Genomic DNA, 24742 nt, shown 5'->3' on the forward strand with positions numbered 1-24742 from the left:
CACCATTACATGTTATCGAGTTCTTCTGCTGCTCGGGATTTCTTTTGTCTAAAGATTGCACTTTCGGTAAAGTTTTACTCAATGCACATCATCTGGAACGTTTCTCTTTTATGTACACACAAAGAATGAAGATTCTTCCTGAAGAAGTCTTCTCCACATCACTTTAGGTGGCTGCACTGCCACACAGAGCCTTAAAGATGAAAAGTTTTGAACTCTGAATTGCAACGTTGCTTTCTTATGCAGACTCCAGTGACTGTGAAATGTTGCTGTTATCTCCCTCTGTACTAGTCAGTTTAGCCTTTGCGATGCTAGGAACAGATAAACTGCCCAAATCTCCGGAGTGTAACACAATAAACGCTTATTTCTTACTCCAAAAAAAAAAGTCCAACACAGGGGAGAATGCCACCTTCCATCAATCCAGTCTGGAACAAACAGCCTCCAGGTCACTGTGACAGGAAAGAGAAGCCTGGAGGGCGTCACGAGATGTCCCTAAGGGCCAGGCCTGGAGGTGGCTCCTATCACTTTTGCTCACCTGCCATTGGTTGGAACTCACTCACGTGGACCCACTCTTAAGGCAAGGGTCGCTGGGAAATGGAGTCTTCCTATGGGCGCAGCAAACAGAACCCGTGTGAGGAACACACAGCAGTGTCTCTGCCACACCCTTAAATTGTCACTTCTATAGAGCTTCTCTCCCGTTTAGAGCATCTAATGGACCTGGAAACCTGAGTGTGGGCTAATATTCCCACCATGTGAATCACATGGGTTTCATTGCTGAGCACACTTTCGAATGTTCTTTATACAGAGAATATCTTTCTAGCAGAGACTCTCCAAAAAAAGACAACTAAAGACTTTGGGTGGACTGAGGTCCTACTCATCCCAACTAGGATCTCCTTCCGGGGCATGCCCACTCATGGAAATTTGACCTCGAACTACTGCCATTGCCACAAACCGTCCATTTGTCAAGAATCACTTACTTTGCCACTGGAGCACATGACGGTTGATGGCAGCTTTGCCGAAGTTCTCGAGATCCACAGTAGTTTCTTGGAATGTTGGAGAACCACCTGCTTCCGTGCTGCGGGCTGACATGGTGGGTGGCAGTGTCCCTGTGTGTCCCTCCCCCGGCCCTCCCAATGGCCGAGGAAGCCTCTGTCACCTGGAGGACAGAGAGTGGCTTCTGTTTTCCTGATGGAACCCTGACTTCCTCCCTTCATAATGCTTCCGTCCTTTGGAGCAGTCTTTGATGAGCAAGAAGGTCTGCGCTATCACTAAAACCCTCGCCATGCTCACGACCCGGATATTCCATCTCGCCCGTGTGCACTCTCTGATGAGCGAGAAGATACGAGTTGCAGCTGAAGCCCCTCCCACAGTCTCCACACTTATAGGGCCTCTCTCCCATGTGCACTCAGAGGTGGACGTGAAGATCTGAGCTCTGTCTGAAGCCTTTGCCACACTCGTCACATCGATACAGTTTCTCTCTGGTGTGATCTCTTTGGTGTAAGTGAAAATAGGAGCTATAACTGAAGCCCTTCCCACACACTTCACACGTGTACGGTTTTTCTCCTGTGTGAACTCTCTGATGAGTTTGGAGGACTGAACTGTACGCAAACGCCTTCCCACACACGCCGCACATGTAGGGCTTCTCCCCTGTGTGGACCCTCTGGTGAATGTGAAGGTGGGTGCTCTGGCTGAAGCCTTTGCCACACTTGCCACACCTGTAAGGATTCTCGCCTGTGTGCGACCTCCGGTGGACGTGAAGAATGGGGCTCGAGCTGAAGCCTTTCCCACACTTGCCGCATTTGTAAGGCTTCTCCCCGGTGTGGAGCCGGTGATGGACGAGCAGATTGGAGCTCTGATTGAAGCCCCTCCCACACTCCTCACATTTATAGGGCTTCTTCCCTGTGTGCACGCCTTGGTGAATACAAAGAAGGGACCTGAACCCAAACCCCTTCCCACACGCCTCACATCTGTAGGGAGTCTCCCCAGTGTGGACGCGGTGATGGTTGCGAAGAGAGGAGCTGCGCCTGAAGCCCTTGCCACACTTAATGCATGGTTAGGGCTTGTCTCCCGAGGGCCCCTTCTGATATCTGGGAAGGTCTGAACTCTGTCTGTGGTCCTTAGCCCTCTCTTGACATTCATACGCTTTTGCATCTGAGGGTGTTGGATAATGAGCAATAACAACTGAGCTCAGACTAAAGTCCCCTCCACACGCATCCCATTTATGAGATTTTTCTCCTCTATGAGCGCCGTGACGACCATAAGGATTCGCATCCTCTGTGAAGCCTGTTCCATGGTTAGTACATCTCAAAGGCTCTGGGACTGCGTGGACCACATTCTGCTGTTGGACGGTTGACTTCATAACCGAGTTTTCCCCACAGGCAGTGTATGCATAAGGTCCCTCTCCTTTACATTCTTGGAAATCATCCCCATCACGTGAGGTCCCATGGCAGCTGTCTTCACACCAAGCACACCCACACGATTTCTCTTCCATATGAATTCTCTTCCATCTTCCCTGAGAACTCTGGGGCTTGGTCATTACGGGGGCTTTCCTCCAAGATTTTGGGGTCTGTGTCAAGCCTTTCCAAGCCGCGCCATCTTGGTTTTCTAAATTAATGGCATTTATTACACCGTTTTCACTTTCAGAAATCTGAAGAGACGCTCTTGCCCACTCTTCACAGAGGGAGACATCTCCTTCTAAACATTGGGGACATCTCCTTGAAGGTTCGTGACATAATCCTGACTCACAATTAATCCACCCATCTTTTGTTTTCAAATCTGCCAACAGTAGAGCATTTCTCGCGAGAGGTAACTCAACCCTTTTTCCTGAAGATTCGAAACGCTGTTTTTAATCCCGTCTCCTGTGAGGAGAAAGAGAATTTGGCTAAGGGAACACGTAAATCGTCTATCCAGAGGTTTTGAGAAAACGCACTAGGATGGGGTAGGACATTGTGACTGGCTTCCTTTCGTATATGAAACAATTGGGACCACGGTCATTCTGATCTATGAGCTGCCGATTAAAAAACAGGTGTTGGAGGGAAATCAAAAGAAATCTTGGGAAGACTTTATAAAGGAAGAAATTCACCTCCCTGCTATAAGAATAGTCAATAAAAAGCCTTTAATCATTTAATCATCTTGCTACAAAAGGTAAGGGATCCAATACAATTCACGTGGAATAAATGCATATATATAAAATACATAATATTGGAGTGCTGGACATAGTGAGAGACACAAAGGATCACAAGGACGTTCCAAGATGCTGTATAAGGTTGTAGAAACAAGCAACAAGACCTCTTGATAACGTCTTTTCCTTCACATCACTGTTAATGGGTAGAACTGTCATGAATGTTTGTGTACAACCTGCACAACTGTACATGGTGAGCCTAAAGCAGCAGTGGGGATTGAAATGGGGATAACATTGTGAAATGTGGTCCTGAAGTTAGTGGGGGAGGCCCATGTACACCTTTGAGACAAGCTTAAAGAGATATCCTCGCTATTTTCCCTGAGGTTCTCTGGCTTCCAGGGACAGAGAAAGTTCACCGAGATCCTGCAATCCATTTCCTGAACGTCTCCCCTTTTAGGTCCCTGCTTCCTGTTCAAGGCAGTTTCTGAGTCATTCTATTGAGTGACCTTAGTTCATACAGTGGTATCACAGAAAGGGGGACTTTGAGCTACCCAGAACAGGCTTAAAGCAGCGGTTTTCCAATTGTTTTGACTGTACCCATAATAAAAAAAGCATTTACACTGCAACCCAGGACACAGAGACAGACACAGACTGTTAACTAAAACAGTCTAACAGCTGACACTAACCTTACTAGGTGCAAGGTCCTCTGACAAATTCTTTTGTGTTCTAGTCCATTAATCTATTTTGCTTTGCAAAAACTACTGGCTACGACACAGTAAGTTGATTTCAGGACTCTCCAGTGGGGCAGCATCCTGATTTAGGCCATTCTCGGAGGAGCCTGTGTCTCTAACATATAGGCACAGTGGTACTCAGTTTCACATAGTTGCTAAAAACACAGGGCCTAGAGCCCGACTGGGAGGGTTCCAATCCTCGTTCTTCTTACAAGCCGTGTGGTCACGGGCAAGTTACTTCTCCACTCTGTGCCTCAGCTGTTTCCTTCATGAAAGGGGAACGGTAACAGCAACTATCTTATGAACTCAACTGAGGTCATACATATCCGTGTGTGGACCTCTGAGAAATTGCAAGGAGGCTGGAGACTTACCAGCAAGCGAGCTGACACCTACACTGTACTTCCTACATGACGGATCCCAGTTTGGTTCCTTCCATGTGAGTTTGTCCCAAACACAGGGGTTTCTCCAGAAGGAAGCAAGGGACCAAGGCCCTTGGCACCGTGTGAACTTTCTCAATCTCACTCTGAGAAACAGGAGGAAAGAACAAGAGCCCGAACATGTGAGGGGGGCGGGGTGGGCTTGCTAACTGCATCAGATGCCCAAGGGCGTGGTGCAGGTGGAAGACAGCTCTCTGACCAGCACATCCCAAGGGACACTGGCCCACACTTACCTGATAAAACTCACTAACTGCAAGGCTCTCATTGTACGTGCATCTCTTAGGCATTTTCTCTCCAGTGGCCAGTTCCCCTTTGTGCTCCCATTGGAATATTCTCTCTGGTTTGAAGCTGATCATTTAAGGCAACGGGACCAGTGGTTTGATGCTTGGTGACAGGTGTCGCTGTGCTCACCCGCTGAGACGAGGTTCCTGATGCTCTCCAGCATCACCTCTCGGTGCAGCTTGATCTGGGCCTCGTCCAACAGCGCCAGCTCCTCCTCGGTGAAGACCACGGCCACATCCTTGAAGGTCACGTGTTCCTACAACACCGAGCACACGCCACATCAATCGTCCCCACAAAGGGCCACTGGAAAAAAGGCAAAGCTGGGAGCTGTGCCAGTCCTTAAGTTGTCGTCTTTCTGCTCCCAACCCTCGTTTTGAAGCCATGTGCTGCGATGCTGGCGCTGGGACTCTGCAAATCCTGCTTCCTGTTGGACAACTGGCTGTGCGTGAGGCTCGGACACTGCGGGGCGCTAGAGGGTTCCGCGAGGCTGGGGGAGGACGTGGAGCTGCAGCGAGTGAGCCAGGACATGCAGACACCCCGCAGCCCGGGAGGCATGGACTCTGCAGGGGGAACGGGTGCGAGGGGGGGCTGCTCCAGCCTACTCCCATTCTCCCTTCTTGGCCTCAACCATAGAGCCTGGGAAAACAAAACCCCCATGTCCCCCGTCACCCTCGAAGTTGGGCCACCCCATGCAGAGACTGCTATAGGATTCGGGTATCAGGACAGTCCAAAAATATTAATAAACCAAGTTTATAAACCAATCAACATCATCGCAAAACTCTTAACATCTTTCCCTTAGCACACAGCATCATCTGCGACGTACTCTGGGAACAGCTCAAATCTGAGTCTGGTCAAGCATCTAGTGCTCCCGCTTACAGGAAACGGTGTGGAAAGAGGAACATGCAAATGATACCAAAAAGAAGCAATTCTGAGGCAACCAGGGAAACCTGATTATTGTCTGGGTATTAGGGGATACCAAAGAATTATTGGTAATCTGATTAATCCATTTCCTTTTTAGAAATACATACTGGAATATATAGGAGTGTGCAGTCAATTCGATTGCTATTTAGAAATATTGTCCCAGATCCTCTGATTCCACTAAAGGTTGTTGTTAGGGCTGTCAAGTGGCTTCTGACAAAGTTCCTGAACTCTTACTCTTGATTTCCGTCCTCCTCTCGGGTGGACCCGTGACAAGCAATGAATGGACAGGCACCCATAGGCAAACCATCTTGACATCTCTGAGCGTCTTTCTTCATTTCTACAGAGGGAGGAACAGCGCCTGCCTCACACAGCTCTTACAGGAAGGGCCTGTAAGGAAAGGGCCTGCCACACGGCAGTGACTCCAAAACTGCTGAGCCCCTTCCAGAAAATCGAGATCCCCAGCTCCTCAGGATGGACATGGCATTTAAGAGAAAGAAAGGAAGCTTGAACTTACCTGGAACCGAAGCATACTGTCTTCCTCTGGGAAGGGGCTGGATGCTGAGAAGGCGGGACTGCAATGAAGAAGAACCCAGGAGTGAATGAATATCGGTTCCTTCCTATCTGTACTATTTTCTCCCACATTCTCCTCTCCCACGGTATCTTTTCCTCTCTTCTCGCTCTCGATAGACTGAACTCCCACCTCCTCGGGCCTCCCCCACTGCCGTCATCCCAGACCCTTTGGTAACTCCACTCTCTCTCTCCTCAAGCTTTTGGGTCAAAACCGCCATGCTCTCTTCCTTTTCTCAGACTCGTGAATGCATTGACATCACCTCCATCCTAAGGGCTCCCATGACTTTTGCAAATACTGATGACACACCTAGGACGTATGAGGCATGCTCGCTGCTTTGGAAACGCCCACAGTATTCTGAGTTGGAACTCTCTAGAACTGCGGCAGGGAGACAGAAACGCTGCAAGCTTGCCTCTCCGTGTCTGCTCAACTCCCTTCTCTGTGCTGCTTTTATTAGTGGATTCCCTTGTCCTCTACTTCCTGTTGGGTTCAGCCAATGGGGAAAGCCAGCAGCGGATCCAGAGGAGGGACAAAATGAAGTCAGAGTATTTATTCCCCCAGTGCTTTCCTTGGGATTGCTGTGGACTGGCCATGTTCCATGACCCTTGACCAAAGGTCATCGTGCCTGTCAGTGGTCCTCATCCCACAGCTCCTTCTCCAGGTTCTGGTACCTGCTCGCTCCCTTAGCCCTTTGGTCCTGGGACCAGTGACCCTGCTTTGACTAGCTCAGGGATACCGCGGTCCCCTTTGTGGACGACCATACCCTGCTTCCACCTTTGTCAACTGTCCCTTTCTCAAGCTCTTCTCAAGTGACCCTATTTGACCATGCTATCTATTTCCTGCTGGGATTCTGTCCGATAAACCCTGTAAACACAGGGGCCTCTGGCCTTTGAGGAGAAACTCATGGCATCCAATTGCTGCTTTAGGCACTGTGGGAACCTCAAAGACTAAAAGATCAAGACCAAAAGCCACATCTCTGTCCTCTTGCTGTGCTTCTCAAACTACCCACAGAGAGGGACCAGTTTTATAGTATTTTCAATCGGCCACAGACTAATATTTTGGTAGAATACAGTAAAAAAGAAACTTCTAGAAAAAGGAAATGAAAAGGCATAGAAATTACAAGTCCGAGTGTGTTTTTATTAGTAGATTAATCAATCATACAATTACTAAAATTGCTGTACAAATTTTTAAACGCTGACACTCAAGTTCACAGACCAGTAACATTTCGTTCCCCAACTGTCACCGGTCCACCGGCCACCCTTTGAGTTGCAAGCTCTGGCAGCGCACAGCGTTACAAATTCAGGTTAATAGGATATGAAATGTGTTTTTGGCAAATCCTCGGACTTTCTCCCGTCCTTTCCTCCCTTTAAGAGAAAGCATGAAGCCCCTTATTTCAGGCTCCAACGAAGATTCGTTCAACTCCCGAGGATAGCACTCATCGCGTCATTTTATAATACTAGTTAAAACCTACCAGATATATTCCTCCTAACCTTGTCACAAAACCATAAATCCTGAAGAAATAGCCAGGCCTCAGTCGTTTATCTGCTGTGCCTGCTAAAGACCCCGCCACCGATCAAGCAGTCAGTCAATGACTCTTGACAGTAAGGGAGGCATAAATAGAGTCGGCTCTGACACATTGGATGTGGGTGCAAAGACACAAAGATACCAGGCTCTTGTCTTCTAGAATCTGTTCTCTGCTAAGAGCCGGGCACAGCACAGGTGGAGTTACAGGCACACACGGACACAGACGCACCCACATGTATGTGGAAAGGGGTTTGGGTTCCTCCACTTCTGGTTTCAGGGACCAGGCAGGAATCAGATGGCACAATCGGATGTGAGGGGAGTTTAATAAACAGACTACTTACAACGGTGCAGGCTGGGTGTAACCAGAGGGGCCTGGCAGCACCCTGGGGAGTGACAGGGAGGCGCCAGCACTCCACTCGGCCTGAAGTGGGGAGGGGACGGAGCAATCCTGGGGCCTGGGACCGAGGGCTGCGTGGAAAGGGCCGCATGACAAGAACTGTAACTTTCTGCTGAGAAGCGCAGCCAGCTGGTGACAATCCTGCAGAGAGAGAACTGGGGGCTAGATCCTCCGGCTCACCATCGCCCTCTCTCCAGACTCTGCTGTTGTGGCTGCCCAATGGCCAGAGGGCAACGGCGGCCTCTCGGGGCAATAGCAGGGTGGAAGGGCAGACGTGGAGCTGGAGGTGGGGAACCACAGAGACGCGGCCTCAATTCCCCGCGTTTCCCCACCTGCCGAGTCCGCACAGCTCTCTCCCACAAAGGCGCCTCTCACTCCCTCCACCTGATCGTCACCCTGATCTGCGTCACTGCAGCGGCTGGAGACCAGGTGCCCAGATCAGCCTCTCTAGGGGAAGAGGAGCCAGAGGTCAAGGTGCCGCTGAATTCGGAACCGCGATTGCCCAGAAACACGGTCAGAAACATAAGCTCCAAGTCCTTCCCCAAACCCGGCTGCCAGGTTCCTGGCTCTTTCCCCCTCCAGCTGTTCTAGAGGCTGCAGAGCCGAGGAGACGAACCCGAACACTTCCAGACGTATGTGGCAACCGTGTGGATCCGCTGGGGACCAGGATAATGGGCATTTCCTCTGTGTGTGTGACGGTGAATGTCACGTGGTCGTGCCCAAGTTGTCCGTCTGAGCCGTGAGCGTCTGAGCCAAAGGACTCTACGAGACCAGCTTCAGCCCTGAGGGCCTGCGGCAGGACTGTGGACAGGGCTGTCCCTGGTCCATTCTAATTTGCCTTTGCACCAGTTAAAAAAATGCATCCCTTTCTCAAGATACTTCTCTTCCAGCTATTAGGAAATTATTATAATATACTGATTTTGTTAGAAGAAGGCACTTTGACTGTTGCCTGTGTGTGTGTCTGTGTATCCTATAATGCGAATGGCACATCTTAGATATGGTGCCCTTGTGCAGTACCCAACCTGCACGACTGCACTGCAGCCCTGCCCTCAGAAAGCCTGTCCACAAATCTAGGACTAGTGAGACTTGGCTGCGTGCACATGACAAAGCCTATCACTGGCCAGTTCAAGTGACTTTGAACGATGGGACTGTGGGAGGACTTTTCTAATGACTTTCCCACATCCCCTGACCATGGGACCATTCTTCTATGATCAGACCACAGGATCTTGTACCAACACCCCTTGTAACACTTTTCACATGCGCAGCAACCTTTCCGGGTACTTTTTGCTTTCTCTCCTGTAACATGTGCCCCCTAGGAATAGAGACTGCATTATTCACATACATGTGGCACGGCTGCATGCAATAGGTGCCAAATACATGAATGAGTGGAGACGTCTGAGCCTTTGCCAAATTTAATTCTCAGAGTGAAGAGGTCAGATCATGAGATCAAAAGTGTAAGGAACACAGATCATCTTTGACCCGCCTGTCGAAGGCAGGCTCTGAGGAAGGCAGCAGAGCCGGCTGGGGAGAAGGAAGACTCTGAGGTCGGACTGCCCTGGTTCAAGGCTCCGTCATTCACTGGCTGTGTGCCCCTGACCTTGGGCAACTGTCTCCTGTGCCTTGGTCCTTCACTGGCACAAGGCAGGACATTAAGAGAACCTATTTCACGGGGTCATCGTGGAGATTCAATGTCATTACATGCAAAGTGCTCGGAACAGCGCCTGGCACAGAATAGGGGGTGACAGGGGTGGGCTACAGTCCTCTGGGCTCTCTGCTAAGTGCTCCAGACATAAGAGTGAGAGTCAGTTCTTGATCTAAAGGCTGGGCAGACCCGCGGGGAGAGATGAGCCAATGAATTCCCCGGAAGGAGAGAAGGGCTGGAGCAGACATTCCACAAAGCTGCACAAAGGCACAGGGAACAGGAAGCCAGCACCCCCGAGAGGTCCAGGCGGTCAGGGAAAACTTCAGGAAAAAAGAGGGCATGGGGTCACCTAGTGCTGTAATGGTTAAGTTCATGCACTCTGCTTCTGCGGCCTGGGGTTCGTGGGTTTGGATCTGTGTCAAGCCATGCTGTGACAGTGTCCCACATACAAAATAGAGGAAGACTGGCACAGATGTTAGTTCAGGGCCAATCTTCCTCACCAAAAAAAAAAAAGATAGTTGAGCCATAGCAGATGCCTGAAGAAACAGGTGCTTCCAAACCGACAAGGAAGGAAAAGGATAAGGGGCAACAATGGAAGTGCCAGCAAAAGGACAGATGTGGGAAATACTGTGGTCCAATCAAAGCACAGGAAGCACATGGGGCTGGACCAGAACACAGAGAACCACAGGACGGCGTGGCTAAGATGAGGCTGGAAACATCACCAGGGGCCAAATCCTGAAGAATCTTGGACGCCATGCTAAAGAGTGTGAACATCGTGTTGTTATTATTCTCACTATTATTATCTTCCAGGTCTCAGTTTAGATGTTACTTCCTCCAGGAAGCCTTCCTGGATAACCCCTCGTACATTAGGTAGAGTCTGAGTCTGTTCGGGCTGCTATAACAAAATACTGCAGACGGGGGTGCTTACAAACAACAGAAATATATTTCTCACAGCTCTGGAGGCCGGAAGTCTGAGATCAGGGTGCCAGCATCATAGGTGAGGGCCCTCTTCTGGACAACAGACTTCTTGCTGTGGCCTCAAAGGGTGGGAGGGGCAAGGGAGCTCTCTTGGGCCTCGGTTACAAGGGCATCAATCCCATTTGACCTAATCACCTTCCAGGATTTCAACACATGAATTCTAGGGGGACACCCCAGCAGGGACCTACGTGGCTGGCACTTCCATCAGCAGTCTACTGTGGCTGCTTAATTGCCTTCCGCCTTTGGCTGAGGGAGGACAGGAATGCATTCCCTCATTCAACACGTATTTACTAAGAGCCCACCGTGCGCCAGGCAGTGATCTGGACACTCAAGACACAGCCATGATAAGTGCTATGGAGGAAAAAGATGGGGGAAGCGGGGTGGGGAGCGAAACAGGTGGTCAGGAAGGGGCTCACCGAAGTGAGATGTGAGTAAAGAGCTAACGAAGTAAGGAAGACAGTGATACCAATATCTGTACCCAGAGCGTTCCAGACAGAGGGGACAGCATGTGCAAAGGCCCTGAGGTGGCAGCGTGCAGGGCATGTGGCTAAAGTGGAGTGAGCGAGGAAACGAGCAAGAGGAGATGAAACACAGGTAAATGGGAGCCAGATGGTAGATGGTCTTAGAGACCATTTTAAAGATTTTGGCTGTTACTCGCGTAAGATGGGGGCAACGGGAGGACTTTAAAGAGAGGAGGGCAGGATCCAACTCAGGCGTTAACAGGATTGCCTGGCTGCTGTTGGGGAGGGACGACCAGTGGCAAGAGGGGAGCAGGTAGCAGGCATGACGGTGCCTTGGATCAGGGCCGTGGAGGTGGAAGTGGGGAGAAGGTACTGGGCTCGGCATTTATACTGAAGATACAGCCAACGGGATCAGCTGATCGTTTGCACGAGGGGTGGGAGAGAAAGAGCAGTGGGGGCTTTGGCCTCAGTGACTGGAAGGATTTACAGAGATGAGGAAGACCACAGGAGGGGCAGGTTTTGTCGGCGAGGATCAGGAGCTCAGTTCTGGAAAAATCAGGTTTGAGAAGTTGAACCTATATTTACAGAGATAGAAGAAAAAAAAATAGCCTCTTGACAAGAGACAAGACACAAAAGACTTATGAATCAGTTTCCTTAAGGAAGAAGACTACAGAATTCCACGGAAAGGCCGGAAACTCTGACCGCACCTCCGAGCTCACAGTGATTCCAGAGGCACCGGGGTCTAGTCTCAGGGGGGATGCTCAAGATCTGGCCCCCACACGCTACGTGCAGCTAGGAGTAAAAGCCACCCTTTTTACGCCCCGGGCACTTCCTAGCTGGTTAACTGGAAAACTGTTTCAAAAATATTTTATTATGAAAATTTCAAACATACAGAGAGGTAGACGGAACAGTATAAGGAACCCCCAGGTACCAATCACACGGCTTAAACAATCACCAGCAGGTGGTCACTCTTGCCTCAACTACACCACCACCTGGTCCCCACGTACTCACAGAAAATTTTGAAGCAAATGCCTGACATCATATTATTTTGTCCATAAATACTTCGTTATGTAGCTCTAAAAGATGGTAAATAGTGTTTAAAATGCTAATACTACACCTAAAAGAATTAATTCTCTAATCTTACCCAATGCAGAGTCAGCGTTCAAATGTCCAACTTGTTGACTGCAATTTAGCAGCTTACAATTCGCTGTGTCTTGTAATCCTCAAAGTTCGCATTCCTTGGCTCACAGCGCGCAAGGAGAAGGTGGGGTTAATAATTCGGGGCAGTTCTTTTCAAAGTGCATTCAGGGACAGACTCCAGAGCTATTACTAGAGAGGGGATGCACCGTCGGAGCTCTCCCCCTCCCCCCCCCCCCCCCCCCCCGTGTCCAGAGGCCAGAACCCCCGCCCCGCAGTCAAGAAGGCCCCGCCGGAGTCAGGGCTGCCGAGGACCCAAGGCAGCATCCAGAACTCAAGGCTCAGAGAACCCAGGGATGTCCTGAGCAGAATCGGCCCCCCGCAGGCAAGCCGCGGAATGAGCAGCCCAAGCCGCCCCCCATTCTCATGCTCGAGCCAGTCCCTCTCCCCAGTCCGGGACGCACAGCCCAAACCCGCACCCCCAAAGCGGAGCCAGCGCCCCCCTGCCCCGCCTGGGTCCAGAGACGCACGTCCCAAGACCGACAGCAACCCCGCCCCGGGCATGCACAGCCCAAGCCGTTATCCCGAAACCTGCAGAGCCGCTTCCTGAGTCAAAGCCCCCAAACCCAGCCCAAGCTCCCCGCCTCGATCCCAGGGAGTCCGGGCCGGAGCCCCCATCACCCGACTCTCCAAAGAGGTCCTTTCATCGACCACCAGTCCCTGCTTCCAACTCCTCCTACTCCAGGCCACAGGGCTGGGTCACAGCGGCGCATCCTCCACTCCCATCCCCGGAGACGCCTCCGAAGGGGGCGCGGTGCAGGCCGACTCACCTCAGCTCCCCAAACAAAGTCGCCCTCAACGAGGCGCGCCCCCGGGCCCATGGCGCAGGCGCAAGGGAGCCTGTGGACTACAATCCCCAGAAGCCCCTGCGCGGCAGCCGCAGCGGCAGCACCAGCCGTCGGAGGGCTGCCCGGGGGTCTTCGGTAAATCTGGTGCAACCTGGGCTCTGTCCCTTTATCTAAAATAGTAATAATTACAATAGCGATGAAATAGCAGTGGAATGTTAATAATGATTAAGACCTATCGCTCTCCACCCCTGATAAAAAGGAAGAAGACTAAATAGCTTACCACCTGGAAAACGAACACTTGTTACCATTTTAGTGAAAATCCTTATAGGTTGTTACTCTGTAGACATCCCTTTGATTGTATAAACAGGCAATTTTTCAATTAAAATTTACTTCAATACTTTTTTGCACGGTTTGTTTCTATGGAAGGGGGTCTCTGGAAATTGAGACCCCCACATGGCTCTGGACCCAGCTCTGTAATATTTCCCCAGCTCCGGAGAAGCAGAAACAATTAACGACCAGCGGCTTCTGTGTTGAGCCGGGGAAGGGCACGATCTGGCGGGTCCTCTTAAAAGACACGTATTGCAACAAATCACGAAAACACGTAAAGTTTTCATATTTTCTTTAAGACTCTCTTGTTGGGACTTACGCTTTTTTAGCACTTTAAGATTTCTATTAAAGAAAACATCTTTCTCTTTGGTGCCCTAATGGGGAGAAGAAAATTGAATAACGGTTTCCCTAGAGGCTCACAATTCTGGCCTGGAGGAAAGTACCCCAAAAATGGATGAGCGCAGTCACTTTGCCCGGCTCTAGTCCCAGACTAGACTGCTAAGTGAAGACGGGGGTCTCCAAGCAGTGGGTAGTAGTTGGAGAAATAACACCCAGCTACAGCTTGACATTGCAACTTAGGGCACATAAAGAGGACAGTGAAATTCTTTTGGCCTCTTTTGATGTCTTGACATTACAGTTTCGTCGTGATTAAAAAAAAAATCTAGTAAGATCTACCACAGAGATGGGAGTCATCCTTAATTATGGCAGATCCTCAGTCTTTTTGTTGGATGGGGAGGAGGAGGTTTTCTTTACTATTCCTCAATAATATTTGTGATAAATATGCAGATTCTCCACATTTGAGTTAATTTATTCTCTTTTAGCCCCTCCACTCTGATCTCATCTTCTACTACTTTCTCGCTTGCCCGTTCTGGTCCAACCACGCTGGGCTGCGAGCCCTCTCTCAAACCCACTCACTGTTCCCTCTGCTGGTAGGTTCTTTTCCCAGATGGCCACAAGGTTTGCTTCACCTTCTTTATCCTCTGCTCAAATGTCCCTCTCAGCGAGGCCTACGGGACACTCCTATTTACAACTGCAACAGCCCCTGGCACTTTACCTTCCTCGTCTCAGTACTTAACACCTTCTATCATTTACTTACATATTTTCTTTACTGCCTACCTCCCCCTATTAGGATTTAAGCTCCATGAAGACAGGAATTTTTGTCTGTGGCCATTGTTATACCTGTTTTTCAAGCACCTACTATGTGCTAGGCACCGTTCTAAGCACTGGACATACAGCAGTGGACAACGGAGACAAAAATCCCTGCCCTTTTGAAATTTCATTTGTTGAATGTTTAGGGTTTTTGTCGCTGCTGCTGTGAATGGGATCCCTTCCCAGTTTTCTTCCTAACTCCTTATGGCTGGTCTAAGGAAGTTATTGATAACTATTTGGTATAGATCAGCTTACTAAACTCCCATATTGGTCTGCTCTGTTTCTGTCGGACAGCGCTGTCCTGGAGCGACACGATTCACATGGCCAGTTCCTGTGTGATCTGAAGCCTTCCTCAGGCGCAGCCCCGTGAGTCTCACTCTTTGGAGTCCCTAGTGCTTTTGTGGGGAGAAAATGCATTTGCCTGTCACCACCTGGGGCCACGTGTGCTTTCCCTTACCCCACACGCTCCAGAATCAAGATAGAGTCTATTGACCTTCTGGACTTAGGCTTCTAGAAAATCAATACCACAGAGGACCTCAGGTTTCCAGCATCAGGGAAAAGAATATGTTTAAGATGGTTTTCCAGACACCCTGTTCGGTACAAGTCCTCTGTGAGGCCATTTGATGGGCATAATATCCTGGCTTTTGGCAGCTGGTGAGCCTGGCACACACCAGCTGGATGGACTCCGGAGGAACTTCCCTCCCCGACAGCCCACAGTGCCACGATCCAAACCGACCTCAATACCTCTGAGCCGATTTGGAGGGCTGTATACGTGTGAGCACCGAAATCATTTTTTAGACAGAAAACGAGTCTCTCCATCTGCTAGGTTCACTTTTCAATTACACAGCTAAACATTCCAACAGTTACAAATGTGTGTATACAATAAAATGTCTCCTTCCACATCTCAAGTCCCCGAGTCCACTCTGAGTATGTGTGTGCAGTAATGCACCGCGTAACGACTTTTCTGTCAACGACAGACCACACAGACGATGGTGGCCCCAAACGGTTAGTATCATAGAGCCTGGGTGTGTGGTGGGGTGTACCATCTAGGTTTCTCTAAGTACACTCTATGGTGTTCGCACAACGAAATCGCTTGATGACACTTCTCAGAACGTGTCCCCGTCATTAAGTGATGCATGATTGTATATGCTGATACACGTCTCTGCACACGTATTTGTTCCTCCGCACAAATGAGACATCATATTGTGCATCTTGGTTCTTTTTAGGTTAACAATCAGTCAAGGCGTTTTGACCCAGGTCCTGGGTCCCTGAGAATCTTCTGATGTGTATGAGACACTCAGAGCTCAGGAGTTGAAGTAGGGGGTGTGGGCGGAGTCTCACTTCTTCACCCCCTCCTCTCCTAGCCGCTCTCAAAGACAGGCAGTGAGCTCCGGGGTTCATGAGACAGTACCATCAGTTCGTTCACCACCTCAGACCTAATGACCTCCTGGAGAACAGGGTCTGTCCCGTCAGCAGACCACTGCAGCACAGCACCTGCGCCAACCTCGTCCCACTCAGCAGTTAAGTGCACACGTTCCGGTTTGGCCAACCGGGGTTTGCCAGTTCGGATCCCAGGTGCGGACATGGCACTGCTTGGCAAGCCATGCTGTGGTAGGTGTCCCACATATAAAAAGTAGAGGAAGATGGGCATAGATGTTAGCTCAGGGCCAGTCTTCCTCAGCAAAAAAAAAAAAAAAAAAAAGAGGCGAATTGGCAGTAGATGTTAGCTCAGGGCTAATCTTCCTCAAAAAAAAAAAGACGTAAGTTCTTTCCAAATTAAATGTAAATTCAATGCAAGGCCAATTAAACCCCAATCAGATTTTGTTTTTAAAACCTGAGAAAATGAGAGATTCTTATAATTTAGCACAACTTCTCTCTGAGAGCAGTTTACCTCTACGAGAGAAAGCACAACCACAAAAACATGATGAAAACATGATGGCGACCCGTTACCCAGACCCGCCCTGAGAAAGCCTTTCCTTGTAACTGCTCCTGACCTTCTAAAAGTGACTGGCCTCCACGAACATTATCATCTTTTAGTTTTTATAAAAACTACCTTCTCAAAGATTCCTACAATATTGGCTTTAGTCAGGTGACACTATTTTCCTATGGTTGTCCCATTTGTAGGTATTTCTCCCCGACAAGGAATCCGTGTCCATAACCTGCTCCTGCGAAACATTCTCACTACTCGTATTATTTGTAAAGCTCCATTCTAGGCCAGCTCGGACGAGCGCGATGATTTTTACTGAAGCCACCCGCACGTCGTATCTTTAAGGACTATTCTGCAGTGCTACAGACTCTTGAGGCCCGAAGTTTGTGACTAAGTGCATTCCCTATTTATGAAACTTCCAGATGTTCCCTTCCGTCGCGCGCAGACTAGGAGAACGTTGGCCTCGCCTGCAGCCCTGGCTGCATGAGACGTTCTTAACGTTTTTCTCCCATGTTAGCTCTCAGACGACTACAAAGCTCTGCGTTCTAACGGGAGACCTCAGCTCGCACCTACTTATTTACAAGGTTTCTTGCTTAAATGCGCCCTCTGATGATTCCGCAGCCCTGAGCTATAACTGAAGCCTTTCCCACACTCCGAACACTGGTAGGGCTTCTCGCCAGTGTGGACCCTCTGATGGACCTGAAGACAGGAGCTTCGACCAAAGCCCTTCCCGCACTCCTCACATTTGTAGGGCTTCTCGCCAGTGTGGACCCTCTGATGACCTTGAAGGTGGGAGTTCTGACTGTAGCCCTTCCCACACACGTCACACCTATATGGCTTCTCTCCGGTGTGCACTCTCTTATGAATCAGGAGCCCTGAGCCGTATCAGAAGCCCTTTCCACACTCATAACACATGTAGGGTTTCTCCCCTGTGTGCAGTCTCTGGTGGGTGCGCAGATTGGAGCCATAGCTGAACCCCTTGCCGCACTGCTCACACGCGTAGGGCTTCTTGCCCGTGTGGACTCGCTGATGCTTGTGAAGACTTGAGGTGCACCTGAAACCCTTCCCACACTCTTTGCATCTGTAGGGTTTCTCGCCTGTGTGCACCCTCTGATGGATGAGAAGCCCGGAACTGTAGCTGAAGCCTTTGCCAAACTCGGCACATTTATAGGGTTTCTCTCCGGTGTGGACTCTCTGATGGATGAGGAGGTCAGAGCTGTAAATAAAGCCCTTCCCGCACACGTTGCAGATGCAGGGCCTCTCTCCCGTGTGGACCCTCTGGTGACTGTGAAGGTCTGAGTTCCGCCAGAAGCCCTTCCCACACTCGACGCATTTATAGGGTTTCTCTCCCGTGTGGACCCTCTGGTGGATGTGGAGGTCGGAGCTCCAGCTGAAGCCCTTCCTGCACTCGCATTTGTAGGGTTTCTCTCCCGTGTGCAGCCTCTGATGCGCGAGCAGCCCTGAGCTGTAACTGAAACTTACCGCATGCGGCACATTCGTAGAGATGCTGCCCTGTGTGGACTCTCCGGTGAGCCTGCAGGTACGAGCTGTGACTGAAACCTTTGTCGCACTTGTCACACGGGTAGGGTTTCTCCCCGGCGTGCGTCTTCTGACGGCTGCTGAGGTGGGAGCTGCAAGTGAAGCCCTTCCCGCACTTGACGCAGCTGTAGGGCCTCTCCCCCAGGGGGACATGCCGATGCTTGTGGAGCGCAGACTTGGCGTAGAAACCTTTGCCGCACTCGCCGCACGTGTAGGGCTTCTCCCCCATGTGCAGCCGCTGGTGCACCTGCAGCACCGAGCTGTAGCTGAAGCCTTTCCCACACTTGCTGCATTGGTACGGCTTCTCTCTGGTGTGGACCCTCTGATGGACGGGGAGGTTGGAGCTTCGACCAAAAGCCTTCCCACACTCCTCACATTTGTAGGGTTTCGTTCCCGTGTGCACTCCCTGATGAATGAGAAGAACGGATCTATACCTGAAGGCCCTCCCACACACGTCGCATCTCTAGGGCATCTCCCCCGTGTGGGGCCGGGGACGGCTGTGACCATGTGTGTTCTGCCTCAATCCCCGAACACACTCGTGACTCTGAAAGGATTTCTCTCCTGGAGGAGTTCTTTGATGTCTCTCGAGATGGGCAGTCTGCCAGAAACCCTGAGCAAACTCACGATACTTAGAGAGTTTCTCTTTCTTTTTTTTTTTTTTTTAAAGATTTTATTTTTTCCTTTTTCTCCCCAAAGCCCCCCAGTACATAGTTGTGTACTCTTTGCTGCGGGTCCCTCCAGCTGTGGCATGTGGGACGCCGCCCCAGCGTGGTCCGACGAGCAGTGCCATGTCGGCGCCCAGGACTCGAACCAACGAAACACCGGGCCGCCTGCAGCGGAGAGCGCGAACTTAACCACTCGGCCACGGGGCCAGCCCCTAGAGAGTTTCTCTTTCAAGGGCACTCTGGGGTGAGTGGGAAGGTCTGACTCGTCCCTGAAGCCACTTCCACATTCATTTCTTTTAAAGCCATTCTCTCCAAGGTGAGGGTGAGGAAGTATTGACTTTTTCACGCAGTCTGTTCGGCATTTATCGCAATTACACGGTTTCTCTCTTGCAGGTACTCTGTGGTCACCATGACAACGTGATATCCAGCTGAAGCCATAACCATCCCCGTCACGTTTACATTTGGCATCTTCCATGTTGAGTTTTTTACATCTTTCGTGAACATTCCATGGCTCACTCGCAAAGGCTTTCATCCAAGATTCTTGAAAGGAGACCAGTCTTACTGCTTTCCAGGACAGAAACTCTTCATTTTCTAAATTGATGGACCCCTCCCCTTTAAGACCACCCACCATATTTTCAATCTGGGAATCTCGGGTAGGGGGTCCTTCCCAGCCTTGACAGAGAGAAGCATCTTCCGAGAACCGGAAACCTCTCCCTTGAAGGTTCACTCTACGGTCTTGACTCCCAGTTAATTCATCAGCTGCCTGCTCCCAGATTTTCCAGCAGAGGAGCTCTCTGTAGGGAAGGGATGTTAATTCCTTTTCTTGAATATTCTCCAAATCCTTTGCATTCCTGTCTCCTGTGGGGTTAAAGACAACTCATGAGAACAAGAACAGGATTGCCTCAGGGCTATCAAGCTTTCCAACCTGGGCCAATGACGGCCTAGAGAAAAATTCAGCTTCAGGCACCCTAACCAGCATGGCACTTATTTTTATGTCTGAAAAAAGGAAGAGGCTCCTATTAATAAGCTTTGAAGCTTGGGGCCAGCCCGGTGGCATGGCGGTTAAGTTTGTGTGCTCCACTTCGGCAGCCTGGGCTTCGTAGGTTCAGATCCCGGGCACAGACCTACACGTGGCTCATCAAGCCATGCTGTGGTGGCGTCCCACATAAAAAACAGAGGAAGATGGGCACCGATGTCAGCTCAGGGCCAGTCCTCCTCACACAAAAAAATGAGCTTTGAAGTTAAATGTTAATATGATCCTATTAGTAATGAACTGTGTCTCATACAGTTGCCAAGCAAAAAAGAAATTCTGAACAGATTTTTACAGAGAAAATTCACTTCTCCACTTAATAAGGCTATTGTTGCTAATAACCATAATCATATCATAATCACATGTAACACTATTACAACACTTCCTATGCGCCAATGATGGACACATATTAACTGACTTAACCCTCAGGATAACACTGAGGTAGGAGCCGTGATTATCTTCATTTTATGATGAAGAAACCAGGTCACGGAGAGGGTAAGTAACGAGCTGAGTCTGCCCGCCACGCTGTGAGGAAGTGGGGGGCGGGCACTCATACAGAGAAGTCTGGCTATAGAGCTCAGCCTTCGCACTCTCCCTACGCGGCCTCCCAGAGTGGGTCTAATTCTAGGTGTGTATGAGCTGGGCTTGTGGAGGGCACACAGCACCGCCTGCCCCACGTGCGTCAGCTGGGTCTGCAGCTTCCCTGAGCATATTAAACAGGGATCCAGGTGACACTGATAAGGCACAGAGACATGAAAGTGCAACTTGTCCCCATTACCGACTGCAAACCACCAGACTGGCATATTTACCACATAGTTCCAGATGATTTTAAGAACTTGTCCACGCTTTCTGAAATTCTCTGTGGGCTCTTTTGACCTTCGGGGGCTGAGGTGACAGGAACCTGTTTACAAGCAGGGCCTTGGAGGCTAACAGAGTTAAGTGAGAAGTCCATCAGAGCACTCTCAATCTTCTGGAACAGTCTCTCTGCCACCGGCTTGTCTCACACTGCCTGGGAGGAGAGTCCAGAGACCCCTCACTCACTCTGGCTATGTCCTTCTCTGAAAAGCACGGAGGAACCACGCAAAGGGGAGGACTGAGAAATAGAAATGAGGTTGCAGACCAAGCAGCTACCATGGCACCAGGAGTGCCCACGGGCAAGAGCGAGGGTGAGCACTCGGCCTCCATGTGCCAGCTCCACCCCCCACTGCCCAGCCGGGACTCGAGGCTCCACGGTTCCCACCTGGATGTGCACCTCTTGGAGCTTCTCTCTCGGTCACCCAGGTCTCTCTGTCTTGTTCCAAATGAGATATCTTACCAGGTTTGAAAGGTGGTTGTCCTGAAAATGCAAGAAATGCAAGACTTAGGCTCATTTTTGAGGTGCAAAAAATTATCTGAAAATGTTGGGGACAGCCCGGTGGTGTAGCGGTTAAGTTTGTGTGTTCCACTTCAGCGGCCTGGGGTTCTTGGATTTGGATCCCAGGCACGGACCTACATACTGCTCTTCAAGCCATGCTACAGCAGGAGTCCCACACATAAAGTAGAGGAAGATGGGCACAGATGTTAGCTCGGGTCTAGTCTTTCTCAGCAAAAGAGGAGGATTGGCAACAGACAATAGCTCAGGGCCAGTCTTCCTCAAAAAAAAAAAAAAGAATAAATCATGTGAAATGGTAGCCCTAATCTCATGACCTTCAGGCCTCTGAAGGATCAACAAGGAAAGATGTGGGATCAGTTCTATAAAAAAAGTCTAGGGGGCCAGCCTAGTGGCATAGCGGTTAAGTTCATGTGCTCTGCTTTGGCGGCCCAGGGTTCACGGGTCAGATCCCAGGCGCAAACCTACCCACTGTTCATCAAGCCACGCTGTGGTGGCGTCCCACATACAAAATAGAGGAAGACTGGCACAGATGTTAGCTCAGGGCCAATCTTCCTCACCAAAAAAAAGAAAACAACAACAAAAAACAACCCAAAACCAACCAAAAAAACCACACCAACAAAAACCCAGTTTAACTTGTGTACAAAGACAAAAAAATCCTCATTCTGGGGAAGAAGAACACTCCAATAAGTTAAGTTTCAATTAACCAGAGGTTCCCCTCACCCACAGAGAGCAGGTTCCAGAAGTTCTCCAGCATCACATCCCGGTACAGCTGCCTCTGGGAGGCATCCAGCAGCCCCAGCTCCTCCTCCGTGAAGGCCACAGCCACGTCCTCGAAGGTCACCGGCTCCTAGAATGGGAAGGACCATCAACACAAACACTCACTGGCTGAACCGCATGTTTGCTATAGCTTACTTTGCGTCACTAAGAAAAGTAGAGAAGAAAGCAGGCTGGTGTTCTGTTTGGTGAGTCCGATCAAGTTTTATTAACGTTTGGTGCCAAGAATTTTGACTCTAACCAACTGATCTTCCATGGTTATCCAGAGTAAAGCAAGCCACATCCTTGGGGCGGGCCTGGTGGTGGAGCAGTTAAGTGTGCACGTTGCGCTTCAGTGGCCCGGGGTTCGCCGGTTCGGATTCCGGGTGCGGACATGGCACCCCTTGGCAAGCCATGCTGTGGTAGGCGTCCCACATATAAGGTAGAGGAAGATGGGCACGGATGTTAGCTCAGGGCCAGTCTTCCTCAGCAAAAAGAGGAGGATTGGCGGTAGTTAGCTCAGGGCTAATCTTCCACACACACACACACACAAAAAGCAACATCCTTTGCTCAGGGGGAGCACTTCTGAGGGCAACTTCCTAGACCTGGCAGGGCCGAATCACAAGGCCCGCGCGTGTCACAGCCTGCCTCTAACTTGCAGGTTGCCGATTCTTCCTCCAGAAAGACTGTGACAACTTCCAATCCCAACAGCGCCTGATTTTCGAGGGCCCACGTCCGCACAAACCCAAAACCACCTCTGCTGCCTCCGTGACTGTTGTTCACCAGCCATCGCCTCACGCCTCCACCAGCAGTTGGGCAAATCTGCCCCCTTACTGCCCCAGCCGCCACCCCCTCCACAGCCACACCCTTCCCAGGGTCCAGGTCAGCAGTGGACAGATGCAACCACCACGTGTGTGTGCACTCATCTCCCCACCCAGGGGAGACCGCTGACACAGGGGTCCAAACTGCAGGGGCACATCATGCTGTGTCAGCCCAAGGGACGCAGCGTGGCCCGAGCTTTTCAGTGAATTGCTCCTGTCCAGTGAGAAAAAACCAGCAGTTACAGGTTCTGAAATACAGCAATCGACTATATTCCGATGTCACCACTGTCTTCACTGAGACCAGGACATGCCTCCTTGTGAGGGAGACAACTGCACGTGAGCGTGCTTTCAGAATGACACTTTACCTTCAGCCTGTCCCTGGAAGGACCTGCGACAAGGTGTCACAAGGTAAGACTGAGCTGTGGTTCCACAGCTATTTCAGTTTTAAAAAAAAATTCACGGATATATTTTTAACAAGAAGGCAGGCAAGGTAGGTATAGTAAGGCTGAGTGCATGCGTGTCAACGTATTACTCATTCCAGAAATGTCCAGGACCTACAAAACAGTATTAAGCAGCAGGAATGAGAGAGAGAAGCCAGAAAGAGCCAGCCCCGCCGTCCTGGGGCTCATGCCGGCGGTCCCCAGGACCAGCCCCAAGTTCTGCGACTCGCCAGGAGGACGCACAGGAGTCAGCATGCACACTCGCAGCCAAGACTTATTATGGTTAAAAAAACACCAGCAGAGGGAACAGGCACATGGAGTGAAGGCCAGGGGCGGCCCGGTGTGTGGCTGCAAGAAATCTCAGCCATGAGCAAACCCACGTGCTGAGCCCCATGAGTCCTAGCAAATTTCCCAACACAGGGGTGGTCTCGGGGACCCCCTGGCCCAGAGGTCAAGGAATTTGGCCAAGGTCACCCAGTTCGTAGGAGAAAGAGCTGGAACCGGAGCACACAGAGCCCAGCTCCCGAGCCACCGCTTTAACAACTGTCCTATGAAAGCCAAGAGGTGTGCCAGCAGGGCACCAGACAATGAGAAGACGCACAGGAGGTATTATAACACCTTATGTTTACAGCAACCTTACTAGAAGGTAGGCGCTAGGCTAAGCATTTTTATACGACTTCTCTCGTTTAATTCTCACAGAACTCACAGGAAGTGAGAACTTTCCGGACTGTTGGAAATGCTCTATTATCTATTATCAGTAACTACTCACAAGGTTGTCACTATTGCTATCGCCATTTCACAGATGAGAAACGGGGTCTCAGAGAAGTGACTATCATTTGTCTACCTACTAAGCACAGAGTCAGGACTGAACTCGGGCAGCCTGACTGACCAGGCTCTAACCACTCGGCTATCCTGCCACCCAAATGAGATCAGGACTACAGATCAGAGGAATCCATATTCCCATTTTGGAGAAGGAGCGCCACCCGCAGAGCCCATTTCCCAGCAGGATCCTAGATCAATCCCCAGACCAGAAGCAGGGGGACGGGGAGAAAGCTTGGGTCAGCTTGGCAATCAATTAAATGGATGTGGGCCAGGCACGAACTCCCAAATCTTTATATCCAGCCCTGCCTCCCATACTGAATCCCACCACATCCACCCACCATCTGGATGTCTACAGGGAGCGGGAACCAAAAGCAGCCCGATGAGAAGTGAGTCTTTCCTCCCGAGCAGCCCTCTCCCACCTCCCCCGGGTGGGTCAACAGAAGTACCATCCACCTTAGCGTCATCCCTGAGCCTTCCCTTGTCCTCACTGCTCACATCTCGCTCATAACAAAGGCTGCTAACTATTATTCCGAAATACACTTCAAATCCCTCCACTTCTTCCCGTCTCTACTTCCCTCTCTCTGGTCCAGCTCCGCAGCAACTTCCGCTTGGCTGGCTGCAGACACTCTCTCTCAGTTCCCCTGCGCGGGTCCCTCACAACACGTGACAGCAACTGTCTTGTTCTTAAGACGTTGACTACCTGCCTCCCGCTCCTGGAATCTCAGCCCCGTGGGGGCAGGGATGGGACCTGTTTAGTTCTGATACGTCACCGGAGCTTAGAGTGACGGATGGCCCACAGCAGGGGTGCGACACATACTGGCTGAGTGAACAAACGAAAGAAAATGGGGACAGA

The 24742-nt window shown here is 50.4% G+C and overlaps 2 protein-coding genes across 2 annotated transcripts; both read right to left on the reverse strand.

Moving 5' to 3' along the window:
* Positions 1-1108: 1108 nt before the first annotated feature.
* ZNF285 (zinc finger protein 285) lies at positions 1109-6190 on the reverse strand. The gene is given in 4 exon segments (XM_070498476.1): positions 1109-2712; positions 2715-2855; positions 4698-4824; positions 6004-6190. Coding segments are annotated over 4 exon segments (1788 nt in total). The 5' UTR covers positions 6019-6190; the 3' UTR covers positions 1109-1207.
* Positions 6191-12509: 6319 nt separating this feature from the next.
* On the reverse strand, positions 12510-20981 carry ZNF229 (zinc finger protein 229). The gene is given in 3 exon segments (XM_070498480.1): positions 12510-17924; positions 17926-19509; positions 20491-20981. Coding segments are annotated over 2 exon segments (1194 nt in total). The 5' UTR covers positions 18216-19509; positions 20491-20981; the 3' UTR covers positions 12510-17020.
* Positions 20982-24742: the final 3761 nt, after the last annotated feature.

Source organism: Equus asinus, chromosome 26 (genome assembly GCF_041296235.1).
Source record: "Equus asinus isolate D_3611 breed Donkey chromosome 26, EquAss-T2T_v2, whole genome shotgun sequence".
Classification (NCBI taxonomy): Eukaryota; Metazoa; Chordata; class Mammalia; order Perissodactyla; family Equidae; genus Equus; species Equus asinus.